Here is a 21,209-nt window from a genome sequence, read left to right on the forward strand (position 1 = left end):
ACACCTGCCTTTGCTGTCTCAGCTCACGTTTAATTTGCACCCACCTGGGTATAGTCTGGTGTTGCCAGACGATCAGAGATTTCTGCCTACCGATACGTCTGGACACTTCTGAATGCAAGTTGCAAGAACACTAGCGAAAACACAAAAGCTACGGCCAATACTTTAACAACCAATCATATCACCACCCCAATGTGAAGGACCACCCTAAAACCTTTTCATTGGTTATGCAATGCAGTTTTATTTATTTTAAACTTGATAATTTTGTCCAACCAGTTTTAGCAATGAGAGCTGAGAGATTGCATCATCCACTAGTTGAGAAAGTGTTTAGAGACTTGCTGGTAAATTTCCAGGTGCTGGAGCTCACAAACAACCTGTTCCTCTAGGGGACACAAGTGGGTGACTTTGGGCGTCTGTCTGTCTGTCTGTCTGTCTGTCTGTCTGTCTGTCTGTCTGTCTGTCTGTCTGTCTGTCTGTCTGTCTGTCTGTGTGCGTGCGTGCGTGCGTGCGTGCGTGCGTGCGTGTGTTTCATGACCTCAAAACTAGCCTGATCCATCAGGAGACCACAAGGGGAGGTAAATGCAATTTCCCATAGAACGGAGGTGTCAATCACTGCCGACATTTTGGGGCTTGTGCTTCAACTCAACCGGGTTTGTTTGGGTTAGATTGTAATTTCAGGCCTGTTGAAAACTCTGAAGCTGTTGTTCTCAAACATTTTCATGTCAAGGACCCCCAAATTGACATACCATTGGTCTGCAGACCCCCATCTGAAAACATTTTCTGCCAGGGAAAAATGTTCAAGATCTATCAAAATGTTTCGAAAATAGCCGATCTACAACCTCAAAATGGCAAGTAATGGGACGCGTTGTGAGCTTGTAGATCGGCTATTTCCAAACAAAGTATAAAATAGAGTTAAAGTGGTTAAACTGTTCCCCGTTTGCTGTGGACCCCCTGGAAATCCTTCACGGACGACTGGGGGTCCCCATACCACACTTTGAGAACAACTGCTCTAAAGATATGATAAAAATATTATTGTAATTTAAATCCTGTATCATACAACTGTAGTTTTTGCACAAACATGTCACACTTATCTCAAAGGCCACCCTAAGAGAGCTCTTCAGTGTGCGTTCTGTTCTTACCTAAGAACAGATCACAGCTAAGAAAACATTGGAGTATACCAAAATCTTCTTAAAAAAGTGGGTTTAAGAAGAACTTTCCTCTTAACTGCATGAGGCCCAATAACACTGTGCACCATATGAGTGAGGTTTACCGTGCCATAGCCTGAAGGGATGGAACCTTCTGATTGGTTGCGAGGCCGTTTCAGACTGAAACTTCAGAATAAAATGACCGAAAGTGTCAATGCACTGGATCTTTAACATCTGACTGTACCTCGTGCTATTTACATTTTGGACTAATAAAGTGTTCAATCAATCAATCAATCAAACCTACAGTGGATAAATAGTTGCCAATGTAACCCTGGCGAGATAGCGTGATTGACACATTACAGTATAGGATTGTTAATGTATGTTAAGCCCTGCCTCTACTGCCTCTGCCCAGATGGGTGCCTTGAAAGATTACGTAATGCCATAAAGTGGTACAGGGGATGGCACAGCGCTGTGTATAAATCTTAGAAACTGGACAATGGATTTTAGGGGCATTAGACAGAGCAGGACAGTCATGAGGGCTTCTCTAGACATACATCTGCTTTCATACATGTACTTGACCTTGATATTGTTCTCTTCATTCTCTGCTTTGTCCTCCACACCTTCCTCTTCTTGTGATATCACAGTTTAATGTCGACAGATTTTCCAAGGCTGGGGACGTTGTTCTGGGTGGTTTGTTTCTGATCCACTACATCCCTGCCTTCCCTGAGCTCACTTTCATCTCCAAGGGACAGCAGCCCACTTGCACTGGGTACATATCACAAATACAATAGCAAGCAAGAGACCGGGGAACCGTGTTGATAGATAGTATGCAGATATTATGCTGTATATTTCTACAAAGATAAATATACAAGGTTTACAGTGGAATTGTGTCTTTCAGTTTTAACATTCAAGCGTTCAGATTGGCACAGACCATGGCTTTTGCAATTCATGAGATCAACAGAAACCCCAGCCTGCTAATCTGAGTTCCCAGAAGTTTTCGCCTGCTCTGGCGAGGAACTTCTGGGCCAGAGCCCTGGTATTTGTGGGCGGGATGTAGCTTACGCTCAGAATCTGAGCGGACACGCCTCTTACCGGTCTTACTCGTCTAAAAAGTCAGACGAGAGGCAAACAGCAGTACACAACAATGGCGGCCGCAATTTCTCAAGGGGAAATTGCTTCCCGTCGATCCTATTTAGATGAACACCCACTGCATGTGGATCCCGCCCCCTTTTCTTCATTGGCTGTGATTTGAATCACAACGCAGTGGCCGCGCCCCTGCTGTCCAAGCTCCGACGCAATGCCTCCCAGACTACCAGCCTGCTAACCAATGTGACTCTGGGATATAGTATCTATGATTCCTGTCTAGTGCTGGGAGTTGGGTTCCGTGCAGCGTTGTCATTGGTCAGTGGGAAAGAGGAGCAGTTTCAGTTGGATGAGAGCTGTGATGGGTCTCCTCCAGTACTCGGCATAGTGGGTCCTGGACCCTCAAGTACTTCTATTGCCATCTCTAGTGTACTAGGTTTGTACAGAGTGTCCATGGTAAGTTCATTACTATAAACCACCTTTTACCATAACCATTATTATACCGTGTATGCTTCATTTTGGTTATTGAATCCATTAAAGCCGGGAACGTATCTGTGTCATTTTAGATTTCGTTGGGCTATTCAAAAACAAGTGCTGCGCTATGAGCTTGTAGATCTGCTATTTTGGGGGGAAATCATGGGTCTTTGAATATATATATATATATATATATATATATTTTTAAAACAAACATTTTTAACTCAAATATTTGCCTAACAGTTTTTTTTTTAAACGTATGTTGCTATAATATCAGTGGTTCTCAAAAAATATAATGTATTTGGCCGTGGACCCCCATTTCAAAATGTTTTGTTCCAGGGACCCCCAGAAGTTGTAACAGAGTTAAAAATGTTTTGCTTTAAAAAATATTTATTCAAAGATTTGCGCACATTTTCATGATTTTTCAAAAAATAGCGCTATGAGCTTGTATATCTGCTATTTTTTAATAGCCAAAGAAATCTTAAAATGGCACACAGATGCGTTCCCGGTCTTAATGGGTTAATGTATTTACAAACATAAAACGTGATAAACATCGTATAGTGAAGGGGCGGCGATAGCTGAGTGGTTAGTGAGCCCGCCTAGGGAGCCAGAGGCCCTGGTTGCCCAAGGTACAATTCCAGGCCACGCCAGCATATGTGTCGATGAAATGAAATTTGTCCCTGAGCAAGACTCTTAACCCCTAATTGCTCACAGGCCCTCATTGGAAACAAGCCCGCAAGGACTTTCATGAACGTCCTGTTAAAAGGAATTATCCTTATAGTATTTTATTTTATTTGTTTACAGTTTGAAAGGCATAGAAGTGAACATATTTACTTGCAGGCAGAGCATGTGAGTGGAGCAGGCAGATTTTGAATCGAGGGTGGAGCAAGTTTTCAGAAGGTCAGAGTGCAATGCATCTGTGTTAGAGGTTTGATTCTCTGCCCGGGCCTGAGAGGCGGAAAGTAACTAGTACAATATTGAGTTACTTTTACTTGAGTATGCCCATTTTTCAATACTTCTAGTCCGCTAAATCTCAGAGGCAAATATTGTACTTTTTACTCTACTACAATTATTTGACAGCTTTAGTTACTTACTACTATACTATAGATTTATATAATTATTGCAAAACGTAAATGAACCACTTAAGCCCTATTTTCTACTTTGGTTTTTCGGGAAAAGCCAATCTACAAGCTCACAACGTGTCGCATCACACCACCTTGTGAGCTTTTTCTAAAAGGTTTCAGAACATAGATTTTGTTATTTAATTTGTTTATAGTTTCATAAAAAATTAACTGGTACTGTATATTGATGCCAATACTTTTGCACTTTTACTCAAGTTAAATTTGAAGTATTTTTACATTGTGGTGTTGAGAGTAGGAACCCTATATGTCGGGTCGGTCTCATGGTCAGATATAATGTATTCTTTGTTTAAATAAGTATTTATAGTGATACACAGGATGTTAAATGTATTATAACTTTGTAACCTTAAACCTTATGTATCAATCACTGTGATCAATACATAATTACATGGTAATCCCACTGTCCCCATAAAATAATTCCTGGGCTCGAATTTAAGCTGGTTTCTACGTTCCATTGATAAATGAGGACCATGTGTAAAAAATAAATAAATAAAGTCAAGATGTTTTGCACCTTTTGCAGATCAGTTACAGTGCCACCTGCTCCTGTCTGAGTGACCGGAACTAGTTCCCCTCCTTCTTTAGAACAGTCCCAAGCGATGCCTTCCAGGTGAACTGCTACAGATAAAACTGTTGGTATCAAGTAGTTCACACACACACACACACACACACACACACACACACACACACACACACACACACACACACACACACACACACACACACACACACACACACACACACACACACACACACACACACACACACACACACTTGACAAATACCTCCCTCTAGTGAGTGTAATTGATATTGCATATCTCTTCCTTCGTGGAATCTGTGTAGGTGATTCACTCACAGTGGTGGAAAAAGTACTCAAATTCTTTACTTAAGTAAAAGTATCAATACTGCAATATAGAAATACTCTGTTAAAAGTAAAAGTCCAGAATTCAAAATGTACTTGAGTAAAAGTACAAAAGTATTGGCATCAAAATGTACTTAAAGTACCAAAAGTAAAAGTACTAAAATGTTTGAAAATAGCAGATCTACAAGCTGTGAGCTCGTAGATCGGCATTTTTCAAATAGACTATGTATAAAATGGAGTAAAAGTACAATATTTGCCTCTGAGATGTAGTGGAGTAGAAGTAAAAGTATTGGAAATTGGAAATACTCAAGTAAAGTACAAATGCCTCAACATTTTACTTAAGTACAGTACTTAAGTACTGTAAATGCACTTAGTTACTTTCCACCACTGTGCATATTGCCTCTCATTTGCTTGTGTGTATTCCTGCCGGAGCTGAAGGTCTTTATTGACAGTGTCAAAAGAGAATGATTAGGCCTCTTCCTCCGTGGAATCTGTGTAGGTGATTCACTTTTTTTTTATTTGATTTATTTGAAAAGCCAAAAACCACATGGTCACCGCAGTTCGAGGATAACACAAGAAAGTCCTGAGACTTATTTCCGTTGAGGTCCTCTTACAATTAACAATCAATACGTTAAAAATACAGTACAATACAAAACACATATAACTACCGAAACACTACATAGACACAAGTGACATACACATTACACAACAATACAAAACACAAGTAACATTTACAGTACATACATACAAACAATACAAGAACACATGTAACATACACAGTACACAAACAAGTGCTACCTTATCTTTCCTAGTCTAAAGACCCTCTATAGGGGAACCTTTTCTAATAGACATGATTTAGTTTTGTATTTAAAAGTCCTCAGATTGGTTGTCAGTTTGACACTGTTTTCGAGGTCATTCCACTGTGTGGCTCCTATGTAAGTAAATGATTCCCTGCCTAGTTTACTTTTAAAAGCCGGATGGCTCACATCTGCTACACTGGCTCTGGTGAAAAAATGGTGTACTTCGCTTCTCTGAGTAAAACATGTCTTTAAAAATATGGGGACCTCGCCATATATTATCTTATGAACCATGGTCAATCTGGCCATGGTTACCCTGGATTCCACTGGGAGCCAGTTGAGTTCTCTAAACTGGATCCTACCTATATGGGATCTGGGTTCTAACCCTAGAATGACCCTGATCAGTCTATTCTGAGCTGACTGTAGCTTTGTTTTGAGGGATTTCATTAAGCCCTCGAACCAAGATGTACATGCAAAATCAAAATGGCACATAATAAGAGAATTGGCCACCACCTGTTTTGTCTCCCTATCCAAGTACCTTGCTGTCCTTGCCAGAAATTTAGTCAATCCGGAGACTTTGCTCAATACCTTGCTGGCCATATTCATACTCATTTACCACTATGTGAATAATCGAGCCAAAGAACGTGTTGTTCCATTCTTCATCCAATCAGGTGCAAGCTATGCTCCAGATTATGGGGCGGTTTGGGTGGACCTGGGTTGGATTGGTGATAATTGACAATGACTATGGACACAGTGCTGCCAGATCCTTACAGTCTGAGCTGGACCGGTCGTGTTGGCTTGTCTGGCATATGTGGAGGCTATATGCCCATGGACGAGGACCCAGCTGAAATTCAGAGGATCGTCACTGTGATGAAGAAATCCACAGCTCGTGTTGTCATTGCATTTGTATTTCGGATGGCTAAACTCATGGAGGAGGTCGGGGTTATGATCCATGTTAATTTTGGGATTCATGAATACACGTGAAACACGTTAATGGCACTCAATGAGTTAACATCTTAAGTTTCCTGACTCCCTGCATAATGCAGAATATCACTACCCATGTGCAAGTTCAACTCAATGAGGTCAACTCATTGAGGAGAAAAGCGGTTGAAGAAAGACAGACAGACAGACAGACAGACAGACAGACAGACAGAGGTGTCCACATGTATAGTAGGATAGGATAGTAAGATAATAGGATATAGTTGGATTAGTAGGATATTAGGATGTAACAATGTAGGTAGATCTTTAGGAAAATAATTAACTTGTGTGTCCCTTTAACCTTGCTGTTTTTGTTAGACTCTACAGAGTGCACCAGTTGTCCAGAGGACTTCTGGTCCAGTCTCCAGCGTGACCAATGTGTTCCTAAGAGCACGGAGTTCCTCTCCTACCATGAGCCCCTTGGTATCTCCTTGACCACCATCTCAGTTTTTGGCACACTTGTCTGTGCTATTGTCATGGGAATCTTCATCTATCATCGAGACACACCCATGGTACGCGCCAACAACTCAGAACTCAGCTTCCAACTTTTGTTGTCACTCAAACTGTGTTTTTTGTGCTCACTTCTGTTCATTGGCTGTCCCAGACTCTGGACTTGTCAGCTGAGGCATTCAGCATTTGGGATCAGCTTTGTGCTGTGTGTCTCGTGTATCCTGGTAAAGACTATGGTAGTGGTTGCTGTGTTCAAGGCCTCCAAGCCTGGTGGTGCAGACATTATGAAGTGGTTCGGTGCTATGCAGCAGAGAGGAACAGTTCTGGTTCTTACTGCCATCCAGGCAATAATCTGCATAACCTGGCTTATGTCTGCCTCACCAACTCCTCATAAAAACACACAATACCTCAGTGATAAGATAGTCTATGAGTGTGAAGTGGGATCAACAGTTGGTTTTGCCGTGTTACTAGGTTATATTGGTTTACTGGCACTCCTCAGTTTTGTCCTAGCATTCATGGCAAGGAATCTTCCAGACAACTTCAATGAAGCCAAGTTAATCACTTTCAGCATGTTGATCTTCTGTGCCGTGTGGATAGCCTTCATCCCAGCATATATCAGCTCTCCAGGCAAATATGCAGATGTAGTGGAGGTGTTTGCTATTTTAGCATCTAGCTTTGGCCTTGTGGTGGCACTCTTTGGACCAAAGTGTTATATAATCATTTTGAAACCTGAGAGAAACACTAAGAAGTCCCTTATGGGTCGAGGTGCCACCAAGACGTAGAAATTCAATTAATTTTCTGTGTTTTCATTTTCTCTGTATGTATTTTATAGCAATATGGTGTTTAAGGATATCTTTGATGGCTGAAATCATTGTTCATTATAGATTCCATTCTCTACCAGATTAAAGGTATAGGCTACTAGGTAAGATCGCAGATCTGTGTGTGTACCCCTCCCCTCTCTGACAGGTATCAAAGTGATTGCTGTCTTTGATGCATTCATTGATTAGAGAGAGCACTAACGCGCACATAACGAGTTTGACACTTTTATGGCCCAATCAATCAACTCAGTGCACAAGCCTTTGAACCATCTTTTTTTCCCCCGGCTCAAAGTTACCTAGTTAACCTTTACACTAACTAAAAGCAGTAATCCATTCAGAGATGCAAACACACGTATCACAAAAGACAAGTTGGTGAAATGGTGGCCAAACATTGTCATCTTAAAGCTAACCAAAACAATATTTTGACAAAATGTTCTGTTTCACAATTATTAATATCATTTTGTAAGTAAGAGAGATCACCAACTATTTGACCTTCAAGTCCAACCTTAAAGGTAGGGTAAGTGATTTGCTTTTGTTAAAATAAGTGTTAAATAGCTCTATATTCTGATAGTACGCATTGCTATAGAGTGTTTGTTCAGTAAAAGGAGTCTCTATGTCTCTCCAGCTCTTTATTAAACAGAAAATGCCTTTTCAGTACTCTCTCCTGATTGGCTTAAATGTTGTCACCTACCTGAAAATGTACATCATTCTGTTTACTAAAGAGCTGGAGAGACCACTGTGACTGAACAAACGCTCTGTAGTAATGATTACTATCAGAATATAGTACTTTAACCTTTTAACAAAAACGAAAAAAATAACAAAAAATATCACTTATTCTACCTTTAAGAGATGGCTTAAAGCTAACCAAATGTGTCTACTTGTCTTGTTTTGTATTGATGTCTGTTTTTGTATGGATATATCACCACTTTTAACAGCCTGCTCAGGGACTACAGATGAAATTTAGCTTTTGGCTAACTCTGCCTTATTTACGTGGATATGAAAACTGACATGTTGATTAATGTGCACTGTCCCTGATAAGTATATAAATACAATTAAAATAAACTGTAGCTTCGATTGATTGAAGAAGCATGAAAACATTGTTTTTATTAAAGCTTAAGGCAATACCATACAATATTGAATTGCAACATAATGAGGCAATATGATCAATGATTAAAATGAGTTAACTGTAGATATTCTGTACATTTTCATTGTGACACAATGTTACACTGTAACAGCAAATAAATCAATGCAAACCATTTATAATTTAACATAGAAACCATTTCAGTAACACTGTCTATGAATATGTATGAGTGCTTATATTTATAATTATACAGTATTATAAGCTTATGGCTTATGATGCATTAAAAGTCTATCTTCCTATAATTCCACAAACCTCTGAGGCCAAACCTCTGAGGCCAAACCTGTGAGGCCAAACCTCTGAGCCCAAACATTTTACTGCCCGGTTCTCCTCAGTGCCTGGAGCTATTGATCTCAAATTGCGCACAGCCATTCACCATTACGATGTGCATCGGACTGCGAAGCCCGTTTTTCGATATCACTAAATCTCAGCTGTTTATTTGCATTTGTATGTCAAAAATTGTTCTGCCCGGTTCTCCTCAGTGCCTGGAGCTATTGATCTCGCATTGCGCACAGCCATTGACCATTACCATGTGCATGTGACTGCGAAGCCCGTTTTTCCGATATCACTAAATCTCAGCTGTTTATTCGCATTTTTATGTCAAAGAATGTTGCCATGCTTATGCTGGCTGGAGAGAGAGAGAGGGGGGGAGAGAGGGGGGAGAGTGTGAGAGTGTGTGCATGAAATGCACTGCACACTGCAAACCCCGTCGCGCGGCGCGACGGGACGGGATGGGCGGGGAGGACGCACGACAGGACGTGCAATAACCCCACATTTGCAACTACTTTTGCCTGCGCACTTCACCGGGTATGGTCTAGTGCTTATAATGCATTATAGACATGGGCTTCACAGAAAGTGTTCCATTGTACGCAGTTTGATTGATTGAAAACTAAAAGGACAGAGGTGCAGTTCCACAATAATGCTAAAAGGATAACACAAAAAGCCCTGAGGTCTTGTTAAATAATAACAATACTGTAAATACATGCAATGCTGTACAATAAATCCTCAACACTAGGAGCAATCCTCCTATAATTCCACAAACCTCTGAGACCAAACGTCTGAGCCCAAAACAAATTCTGCCCGGTTCTCCTCATTGATCTCAAATTGCACACAGCCATTGACCATTACCATGTGCATGGAACTGCGAAACCCGTTTATTTATATCACTAAATCTCAGCTGTTTATTAGCGTTTTTGTGTTCGCTGGCTCCCGGGTTCCAAAAATTGTTCTGCCCGGTTCTCCTCAATGGCTGGAGCTATTGATCTCAAATTGCACACAGCCATTGACCATTACCATGTGCATGGAACTGCGAAACCCATTTTTCAAATATCACTAAATCTCAGCTGTTTATTAGCGTTTTTGTGTTCGCTGGCTCCCGGGTTGCCAGATCATGTGCACATATCCCCCCACATATATGATCTAGTACAGGGTTCTTCAACAGGGGGTCCGGGACCCCTAGGGGGTCCTCAGAGCTACTACAGGGGGTCCGCCAAATATTTGTGTGATATGACTTTTTTTTACATTAACCACTTGAACCCTATAGCATCCCTTTTCTGAGGAGAACTTTAGCCGATTTTTGGCAAAGAGAGAACTTTAGCCTATTTTTGGCAAAGAGTTATAGGTGTGTAGAGGGAAAAAAGAGCAGCAAAAGTTGATCTGAAACACAATTTTATACAATATAGAGTAGGGGGTCCCTGCTTCATCTCTCACTCAGCTAGGGGGTCCTTGGCCTGAAAACGTTGAAGACCCCTGGTCTAGTACAATTACGGAAAAAAACTGTGGGGAGGTAACTTCTTTTGGCAAGCTAGAAGACTTGTCTAGGTGCAGTTGTAAATAGGCTCTATGCGCAGCAGCCATATTGTAAAGAAATTGGGCCTTCCTTAACAGGTGTTAGCAATGATACTAATGAAGGCTCTGTTCCATTCTGGTCAAACAGAACTGTGCATGTTGGCTCACTGGAAACACTCTGCTACACCGGTGGGTCTCAAAGTGTGGTCCAGGGACCCTCATGGTTCCTTGTGGGGGTTCCAATTGGCCCCTTAAAGGTGTGTAACTCTGAGAGTGTACAAATGGAACCTTACCTTTTGTACACTCTCAGAGTTAACAGGGTCCTTGAAATTAAAAGGTTTGAGAACCAGAACCACTGTGCTACACTAAATGGAACAGAGCCTTCATTAGTATCATTGGTAAGACCCGTGAAGGAAGTAAGGAAAAGGCCCAATTTCTTTCTATGGCTGCTGTGCATAGAGCCTATTACAGACAGGTTCTCTTTTATGGAGGTTTTGAAGGTGGTTCAGTAGCAATGCCTCATGATGACCAATTCCTGGCCAGCCCGATGAGGTTGATGTGGTCACCCGAATACAAGAACGCTCGCCCCGGGTCAGATCCGGTGACACCAGGTATTCCTAAACGTAATCTCAGTAAAACTATGCCTAAACCTAACCTTATTCCTAAACGTAACCTCAGTAAAACTATGCCTAAATCTAACCTTATTCCTGAACGTAACCTCAGTAAAACTATGCTAAACTATGCTAAACCTAACCTTATTCCTAAACGTAACCTCAGTAAAACTATGCCTAAACATACCCTTATTCCTAAACGTAACCTCAGTAAAACCATGCCTAAACCTAACCTTATTCCTAAACGTAATTAACCTCAGTAAAACTGCAGATCTACAAGCTCATAGCGCGGCACCGAGTTCCGCGCTATGAGCTTGTAGATCTGTATATGTCTAAACCTAACCTTATTCCTAAACGTAACCTCAGTAAAACTATGCCTAAACCTAACCTTATTCCTAAATGTAACCTCAGTAAACTATGCTTTAACCCAACCTTATTTCTAACCTTAACCTCAGTAAAACTATGCCTAAACCTAACCTTATTCCTAAACGTGTCCTCAGTAAAACTATGCCTAAACCTAACCTTATTTCTAACCTTAACCTCAGTAAAAAAGAAGAAGGGGCGAGCGTTCCGGTTACCGGTCACCCTCAGTTCCTGGCCACCCGGATGAGGTTGATGTGGTCACCCTCTGTGGCAGTGGAAGTGTCCCTGGCGTTCAGGGCCATCCGGAGCTTCTCCCAGAAGACTCCACTGTGCTGCTGGGTGGCACGAGGCCAGCTCAGGTAGGTGCGTTTCTTCAGCAGCTTCCTCACGCTGTAGTAAGGAGACAGCTGGCGGGCCGGGATCTCCTCCACAAACACCAGGATCAGCACGTCCTTCTGTTCGTCGAACAGGCGGAAGCTGGGAAAAGAAGGAGAGAGGGAATGTCGGTGACACGCGATGTTTAACGTCTTCTTTTGTGTTTTAATGTGTACTCTTTGTGTACTCTTTGTGTACTTTTTCTCTCTCTCTCGCTTGCTTATTTTCACACATGTTCACTGCGGTTGCTGAGCAGCAAAACAGTTCATTCATCCGTTCTTTCATTCATTCATCCATTCTTTCGTTCATTCATTCATTCTTTCATCCATTCATCCATTCATCCATTAATTCATCCTTTATTTCTTTCATTCATTATTTCATCCATTCATTCCAAAAGAGCTTGCTCCTCTTCCAGGTCTTTCCTTGGGTTTATAATTTGGCCTCTATCCCATCTTATAGCCCGGTGGTGGAGGGAGAAGTGTTGCCATGTCTGCTTATTATAAGTGACTTTGGGCTTGTTTTTCAGTAAAGTTGCTTGTAAATATTGGTAGTTGCGGGTTTTTGGGCTTGTTTGTAAAGTGTAGTTGCTTATTTGGACTTGTTTCATAATGTTGTTTAAACCAGTGGTTTTCAAACATTTTCATGTCAAGGACCCCCAAATGAATATGTATTTGTCCCCCCACATCTTAAAATGTTTTGTGGCATGTTTCTGGTTGCTTATTTCTCTTGCAAAATCACACCGCCAGGGAGCCAGTTCACATGCCTGTCAGTCAGTCAGTCAGTCAGTCAGTCAGTCAGTCAGTCAGTCAGTCATTACCTGGCCACCTGCACCTCTCTGGAGCACCATTCACTCTCCAGGTAGCGGCGGCTGATCACACAGATGGTCTTCCTGCTCCCATAGATGGCATCTGTGATGTTATCTATGATGGGTTTGCCTTGGGAGCAAGAAAAGCATCGATCAATTAATTTAAAAACATTCACATCAACAGCCACCTCTTTGCCCTTGCTTCTGACAGTCTGCACAAAGTGCTAGTAGGGCGCCCCCTTCTGGGACAATAACAGAACTTAATTGCACTGAGTATAAGGTTATTTTAGCTCATAACCTCTTAAAGTTGGGGTAAATGATATGTTTTGGTTAAAACAAACGTTTTTTTTTGTTAAAAGGTTAAAGCAGTATTTTCCGATTATAATCATGCTTTAGACTAGTGCATGTTCAGTAACAGCCTAACAGGGGTCTGCCCGTCTTTCCAGCTCTTCGATAAACAGAACATACTTTTTCAGGTGGGTTGCAAAATTTCAGCCAATTCAGCTTCAGTTCCAATTTTGTCTGCTAAGATAAGAAATATGTGTTTTGAGGTTTTACGTTTTTTTAATATATTTTACTATTTTAGCAATAATTGGGGAACAAACACCAATACCTCAAATGCACCTCCAACTTCTGTTCCAATCAATTCAGCCACTGAAACCCTATGTAACTTAGTTGACTGGAGTCCACCAGGGCTCTATACTAGACCTCCCACCTGTATTTGCTCTACACTAAATATCTTCTCCTCCAAAAAGCTACAAATCATTTTGAGTCATGTTGTCTACTATTTTAACCAGATGTTAGCCCCAGAATAGGGATCCTATAGCGATCATTTATTTTCACTGTTTTTTCCCATTTATGGTTTTACATGATTACATTTATTTGCCCTCCCCCCCTTTGTTTTTGTTTACATATTCCACAAATGAATTGGAGCAGGAAGAAGATAAATCTTAGTATACCTGTCCCCTATTTTCAATCAAAAATCATCAAATAATAGATGATCTGTCCAATGGCTATCAACCAGTACATCAATACATAGTATACCATACAATTCATACCATCACTGGGTGAAAAAGGTGATATACCTGGATACGTGGGCAAGGCATACACCCACCCAACATAAATGATTGGTGGGAGTTTTTCAATGAATGCGGGAGAGGACTGTTTACCTTCAAATGCCTTTAAGATACCTGGATATGCATCTCTCTTTTCTCTGCTAGGGAATCTACCTTACATATGTAAATTAGAGGTTTGTTCAAACAATGGGAGGTGAGAGAGAGAGAGAGAGAGAGAGAGAGAATTGCACAATTACTGATTAAAAACAATGAGTGAGATATTTTTTTCGTGTGTATTTTAGGGGGTAGAGATTTACATGCAGGCACAACATTTGCATGAAAGGTGTTGATGGGTTCATTGGCCCTATTGTCTCAGGTCTCTGCAACAATATAGTAGCACCGCCTCTATCACCACATTAACCACTTTAGCCCTATTTTATGCATAGGCTATTTGAAAATACAAGCTTGTAGATCTGCTATTTTCAAACATTTTAATACTTTCACTTTTGGTACTTTAAGTATATTTTGAATACTTTTTTACTTTTACTCAAGTAACATTTTGAACACAGGCCTTTTACTTGTTTTATTATTTTTAGTACTAGTATTTTTATATTGTGGTATTGCTACTTTTACTTAAGTAAAATATCTGAGTACTTCTGCCATCACTGCTAAAAAATACAGGTTACCACCAGTCATGTGGTTAAACTATTTAGTTTGTTTTCTAGTCTAGGCCCAGTAGTGCTCAAAAGAACAAAATGTTATGGACTTTTACTTGTAACAGTAAGAGTATTTCTACATTACACTACTTTTACTTAAGTATAAAATGTCAGTACTTTTGTTTGTGCTTGTTGTTTAGTGCAAAGTATTAGTACCTCTACATAGTAACTTTTAACTTGTTAAAACTAACTAAACTAAGTAAATAGTTTATTTCCAGTCTCTCTCTCTCTCTCTCTCTCTCTCTCTCTCTCTCTCTCTGACTGCCAACATTTAACATGCACATTTCAAACGGAGGGGAGGGGAACCTGTGTGTGTCTATCCAATCAGATTCGTCCAAACAGAGATTTCAAACATTCGAACTGTTTGGGCGGTTGGGTGAATTCATTCTACTCACAAATGTACTGCTGGCCTGTTGATGTTTTCGGACTAGCTTTGTAAATGGTAAGCTGCTATTTTATCTAATTGTAAATCATTAGTAGGTTTTACTGTTTATTGTATTTACTTTGATCAGTTCTCTACAGTTTGTTTGATCAGTTGTAAGCTAGTGTTTCTTTACCTGTATGAGTTCAGATTGTTTTAAAACATGTGGCCTAGCTAAGTGGCTAGTCAATTCATATGCCATGATTTAATGTGTCAGCATAATGCAGTAATAGTAAAATACACAGACTTTATAAATGTTAGTAACTAAAGTTGGATTGCTTTGTAGTTTGTCTTTACTGTGGCTGTACATTGAATACAATGGAAAAGCATTGCTTCATCCCACTAACCCCTAAAATTATATTTGCAGGGAGATTTCCATTGTTTTCCCCACTGTTGACGAGGAAGTTTTAAAAGGTACTACACACCCACACTCTTCTTCTTCATTTAACTATTTTTGTGCACTCCTGTTTCAGTTGAAGTTTTAATTGCTGTTATGTATTTTACAGTTGTTGGCATCCAGGGGTACATGTGTGAGGACCTTTCGGAGTTTTAACAGGTAATCTCCAGCACACACTCTCTTCTTCTTTTTTCTTTCTTTCTTCTTTTGGTTTAAGGCTCGCAAATTCAGCAAGAAATTATGTACTTTTACTTTGATAATTTAAGTATACTGCTGCTATTTCCTGCCAGTGCAGTGAAACTGTCTCTAAAATAAATTGCAATTTGCATGTCAACAGTCAAAGGAAAATGGATTGGTAGAAGATTCAGCAGACAGTCAGCAGACAAGACAAGACAAGACAAGACCACACACACACACACACACACACACACACACACACACACACACACACACACACACTGTAGTGTGGTAGAGCTTTTTTAATTGTATTAACATTGTTGTGTTCCTGTTTCAGTGGTTTTGTGGTTTAATTGTAATTCTTTCTTTTTTCTTCTCTTTTTCTTCAAGGCTTCAAGGACTGCCATTTTGGATCTTCAACCCTCCAGCAGGAAAAAGTTCAGGAAATCATCTCAAGGACCTCATACCAAACGCTGCGTTCTCCAGGACCCAGTGCTTGAGGACACAGAGCAACTCCAGAGCTCATGACAGCTTCAAAGATGGACTGCCATTTTGGATCTTCAGCCCTCCAGCAGGAAGAAGTTCAGGAGCTCGTACCAAACGTTGTGTTCTCCAGGACCCAATGCTTGACGACAAAGAGCTTGAGGACCACAACAGGTCTTTTTCGTGTCGCGCTATGAGCTTGTACATAGCGAGATCTGCTGTAGATCTGCTGTTTTTGAAAATGTGTGCAAATCTTTGAATATATGTTTTTAGTCCGAACATTTTAACTCAAATCTTTGCTTCTGGGGTCCCTGGAACAAAATATGTTTCTTTATTTTCTATATTTCTTCCTGTGGATTATACCAGGGACAAATGACTTGGATTTAGCTCTTCCTTGGACCCACCCACCGTGGATTACACCAAGTAGCCAACAAGTGACTTTGTTTTCCTTTTCCCCCTATTTTTCTTTGCTCTTCCTGATGGAACTACTTGCTGACTATACCAGTGTCAGTCTACTTATGTGGATTATGCGGTCGACACACACTGACATTTTGCACCGTAATCCTGTGTACAATGCACTGACTTTTGTCTTTTATTGTGTTTTTTTTTCCCAAGCACCTTAACTAACGTCCATAAGTATATCATGCACAGTATACATTGCTGCTATGTTCATGCACATATCTTATCTCAGGTACTAGTGTGAATATATAGACACGAATTTCACCCACTTTTTTTAATTAAACCTGTGATGTGACAATAAACCTGATTCTGATTCAGAATCTTTGAATATATATTTTTAGAGTGAACATTTTTAGCTCAAATCTTTGCTTTTGGGGTCCCTGGAACAAAATACCTTTCTTTGAAACAGTTTATCTTATCTGTGTGCTCCTGTTCCATTGTTTTGTATAAATACATTTCTTTTTCTTGATCAATAAACATAATTACATGAGTTCTGCCTATTTGTTTTTCTATATTGTTTGTGTGTGTGTGTGTGTATGTGTATATATATATATATATATATATATATATATATATATATATATATATATATGGGGGGTGCTATAAACCCCCTCAGTGGGGGGGGTATAAACTAGGGGGTTTATACACAAATTAGCATGCAGAATTGTGGGGTGGGTGGGTGGGGTTATAAGCCACAGCTTCCAATCAAATGTAGTTTTCTGCACATGCTCAGAAGTGGTTGGGGTGGGAGGGGTGGGGTGTGTGAGGTCCTTGCTGGCAGACACCACAGGGGGTGAATGCAAATGAATGTCTCAGAAATGGTACATTTACCTGGATATGTGGGAGGTATGTGGGAGGTGGTACATTAATGAATGAGGGCAACATACACACACATACTCCCATAAGTATCAGGGGTATGCCTGAGGAATACCCTCCCAAAATCATTGCTTTTCACCCAGTGCATGATTCATAAAATAAAAAAGGAGGGACAAAAATACAAATAAAAAGAAAATTAACAATTCAATTCCTAATTTGTATTTTTTCCCCTTTTAAACATCTTCTTAAAATGAAACAGGAATAAACATTTGTTTTAATGTTGTCCGAGCAAATCTTCTTCTGTGGTCCTCATCCTCAACTAAAGTGGTTAACCACTTAAACTAACAAGTGGTTAATCCGTTTTTTGTAGTGGTCTCTGTTTCTGAAAAATGTTCCAAAATGTTCAGAATTGTTTCAATTGTATTTACATGTGTAAACATTTTTTTTTTAATAGCTAAACTAGTAGGCTACAAGCTCAGACCTCTGTTTGCGTGGTTACCAGTGTTCCCATGTCCGCTTATTAAATCGTCTTTGGGCTTATTTTTTCTGTAAAGTTGCTTGTAAATATTGAATGTTGCGGGATGCGTTTTTTTGGCTAAAATATTTTCCTGTCATGGACCCCCAAATGAATGTAATGTATTTGTCCCTAAGCCCTGAAAATGTTTTGTGCCAGGGAGCCCCGTACCAGATTTGTGTTTCAAAAATATTACAAATATTCCACATTTTATTTCAAGATTCTACAAGCTCACAACGCGTCCCATCGTGTCCCATTGTGTTGTGAGCTTGTAGATTGCCTATTTTCAAAGAGCCGATGTACATAGGTGTAACATGCTCATGTGGCCTAGTCGTTTCTTTTGGGCTTGTTTTCCTAGATCTGGTTGAGTATTTCTCTCACAAAATCTGTTAACAAGGGTGGTCATACACACACAGCCATCTCACCTGGCTGGAAGTCACGGTGATGCAGACACAGCTTCCAGCCCTGCTCTCCCTCCAGCTTCGGCAGCAGCTCTCCGAGGACCCAGGGCTCGTCGTGGACATTGTAGGAGACAAAGGCGTCGTATTGGTGAGGCTTACACTTGGCGCGCCGCAGCTTGTTGTCGTAGAGGAAGGCCAGGAAGAGGTAGTAGGCGTAGACCAGCTGCCACCTCAGGAACTTATAGGTGAAGGAGCCCAGGAGATGCAGGAGGACCACGCACGACGAGGAGATGAAGCAGATGAGGCCAACGTTCACCGAGCAGGACCGAAAGTCCATGTCCAACAGCTTGGTGCCCTTCAGGTGTGAGGGGTAGTTGCACTCAAAGTTGTGTGCGTCGTGAACTTGCGTTTGGCGGTCGGTTTCCACCCATCGTACGAACCAGGCGTTGTCACAGTCGCAGGTGAAGCTGTTGTATTGCATGTCCAGGTAGGTGAGGGCAGGGAGCGACCGCATCTCCTCCTCGCCGATGACTGAAAAGGCATTTTTCCTCACCTGCAAGAACCTGAGCTGCTCTAGTTTGGCGTCTATGAGGAAATCTAGCGACCGGAGGTTGGTTCTGGACAGGGAGAGTTTCTCAAGCAGTGGAATTGGGGAAAACAAGTCCGCTGGAACATCTGTGAGGTCGTTTGAGGACAGATCGAGATCAGTCAACCGAAGTGTGTGATTAAACGTGTTCACGTGCACGGATAGGAGCTGCATGTTCCTGCCATTGAAGACTGTTAAATTAGATAGACCTTGTAGGAAGTTTGGTGGCAGATGAGCCTTGCCGCTGCGATGTTGGCCGGACATGAGCAATTCCTCTAGGGATGACAGCTGAGAGAATGGTGGAAGGTGAAGTGGTGTTTCCACTAAATACCGTATGTGGTTGTTATTCAAATTCAGACGTTTTAATTGTTTTAGGTCATTGAACACCTTCTCTTTCAACTGAGGTTCTCTAAGTTTATTGCTTGCTAGGTTGAGTTTTACTAGATTAGTCAAGCCAACGAAAGACCCGTCTTCAAGAGTTTCTATTTGACCGTCTTGCAGCCACAATTCTTCGAGATGTTGCAAACCTTTGAATTCACCCCGAGAGATAGTAGTCAGCTGGTTGTTACTCATTTTCAGCAGTCGAAGATTTGCTAAACTATTTCTGAATGCATCACCCAAATCAGAAACAGGGTTTCTGTGGATTTCTAAGTACTGTAATTTACTCAGATCCTTAAAAATGCATCCTTTCAGAGCTGAGATACAATTGTCAGAAAGATGAAGCCTCCGAAGTCCTGTGAGATTGGTAAAGTCTTTGCAATCAAGGGCGCTGATGCTGTTATTAGTGAGGTCTAGTTCTTCAAGCATTGGCAGATTCCTTATGGCAGCTGGTACTGAGAGAAGGCTGTTGTTTCGTACATTCAAAGTCTTTATCTGTCGGAGAGATCGGAAGGCGTCCTCTGAGATATTCTGTATACGGTTTGACCCCAAGTCTAGCTCAGTGACATGGACGCACAAGTCAAACATGTGATAGGGGACAAACTTGAGTTTGTTCTTCTCCAGTTTGAGAGTGCTCAGTGAAGGAATCGTGCAGAAAATTCTGATCCATTGTAAAAGTCTCTTGTGAACTCTAACATCATTTAGCCTCAGCTGGGTCAGTGAGGAGTTAACGCTATCTGACAAGGACTTAATTCCAGTCCAAGGCATATGGGCCCCGCCAATGTCAAGGGTGGACACTCTGCTGAGGAAAGTCTTGTTCTGCACGTCCCAAATAATGCCCGGCTTTTTACCACAGTGACCAAGGTTTAACAATGTGAGGTTCGGAAGTATGTCTGCCGTGATCCTAAATGCTTCAATCTTATTTTGAGACAAATCAAGTGACTTAAGTCCTAAGGACGTGTTTGACAGTTCCCATGACTCAAAGGTGTACACGTTGTTCCATGTGAGGGACAGGTCCTGTAAAAGTGGCAAGTGGCATAAGACAGACCCAACCTCCCTTAAGCCACGGAAGTTATTCAGATTTAAGTCCAATACCTTTAAGTTGATCAGAGAATTGAAAGAGTCAGGCGCCATGGTTTTCATGTGATTATGAGCCAGCCTGAGTTCAGTGAGATTGCTCAGACCATCAAACGCATGTTCCTGTAGTTCGGTGAGCTTATTGTCATTCAGAATTAACACCTGGAGGGAAATGAGGGGGGCGAATGCACCATCAGCGATGACGGAAATGACGTTGCGTTTCAAATCCAAACGTGTAAGGTCGGAGAGGCCTGTAAAGTTTGACACGCCTATCTCTGAAATGCTGTTGCCAGACAAGTCAAGTGTGATCACTCTTGATGGAATGCCATGTGGAATTGCTCTAATATTTGAACATTTGACGTTGACGGAGTAACTGACTGTGCAGTTGTTCAATGAATATCCCACAACTGGAATAACCAAATGGTCGATAAAGTACAGGAGGAAGAAAAACGTCCTTATTTGAAAACATTTCGCTTGTTCGAATCGCTTTATTTTATCATGCTTCATGACTCAGCTACTGTATAAAAGTGAATGTAACATCCATCAGCCAAACACACAGTTCTTCTAAATAGCTTGTTGGTCTTCACTGGTGAATCAACCTCAGACTGCCCTGGGGTCCAAGAAAAAAAAGAAATAAGCAAAAGTAAAAGGATTAACAAATGAGACAAAAAGAGAGCATACGGTAAAGTAGAGACCCATACATTATGATACAACCGTCATACACCACAGCCTATGTAGACATACAGTTCATGCACATGTTACAGTTACAGCTAAATGCCACTGGTTACTGTATCGAAAACAGGATAAAAATGCAACCCATGTTTGACATACTTGATCAACGTCAGGAAAATATCAGCTCATCATCGTTGATATTCATTGATATTACATACACAAATAGTAGCCCTCGAT

The 21,209-nt window shown here is 41.0% G+C and overlaps 1 protein-coding gene and 1 long non-coding RNA gene across 2 annotated transcripts; one reads left to right on the top strand and one right to left on the bottom strand.

Annotated features, from left to right (window-relative positions):
* Positions 1–364: 364 nt before the first annotated feature.
* On the bottom strand, positions 365–20,479 carry LOC308101888 (toll-like receptor 2). The gene is made up of 4 exons (XM_080451421.1): positions 18,284–20,479; positions 12,833–12,950; positions 11,634–12,117; positions 365–377 (listed from the first exon to the last, which is right to left on the bottom strand). Exons 1-3 carry the CDS (start codon positions 20,364–20,366, stop codon positions 11,865–11,867), a joined length of 2,454 nt encoding a protein of 817 aa, XP_080307547.1. The 5' UTR covers positions 20,367–20,479; the 3' UTR covers positions 365–377; positions 11,634–11,864.
* LOC308101847 lies at positions 14,946–16,009 on the top strand. The gene is made up of 4 exons (XR_013934576.1): positions 14,946–15,033; positions 15,380–15,426; positions 15,519–15,568; positions 15,977–16,009. It is a non-coding gene; the product is annotated as an uncharacterized lncRNA (long non-coding RNA).
* Positions 20,480–21,209: the final 730 nt, after the last annotated feature.

This window comes from Gymnoscopelus braueri (assembly GCF_963280865.1).
Source record: "Gymnoscopelus braueri genome assembly, chromosome: 15".
NCBI classification, from domain to species: Eukaryota; Metazoa; Chordata; class Actinopteri; order Myctophiformes; family Myctophidae; genus Gymnoscopelus; species Gymnoscopelus braueri.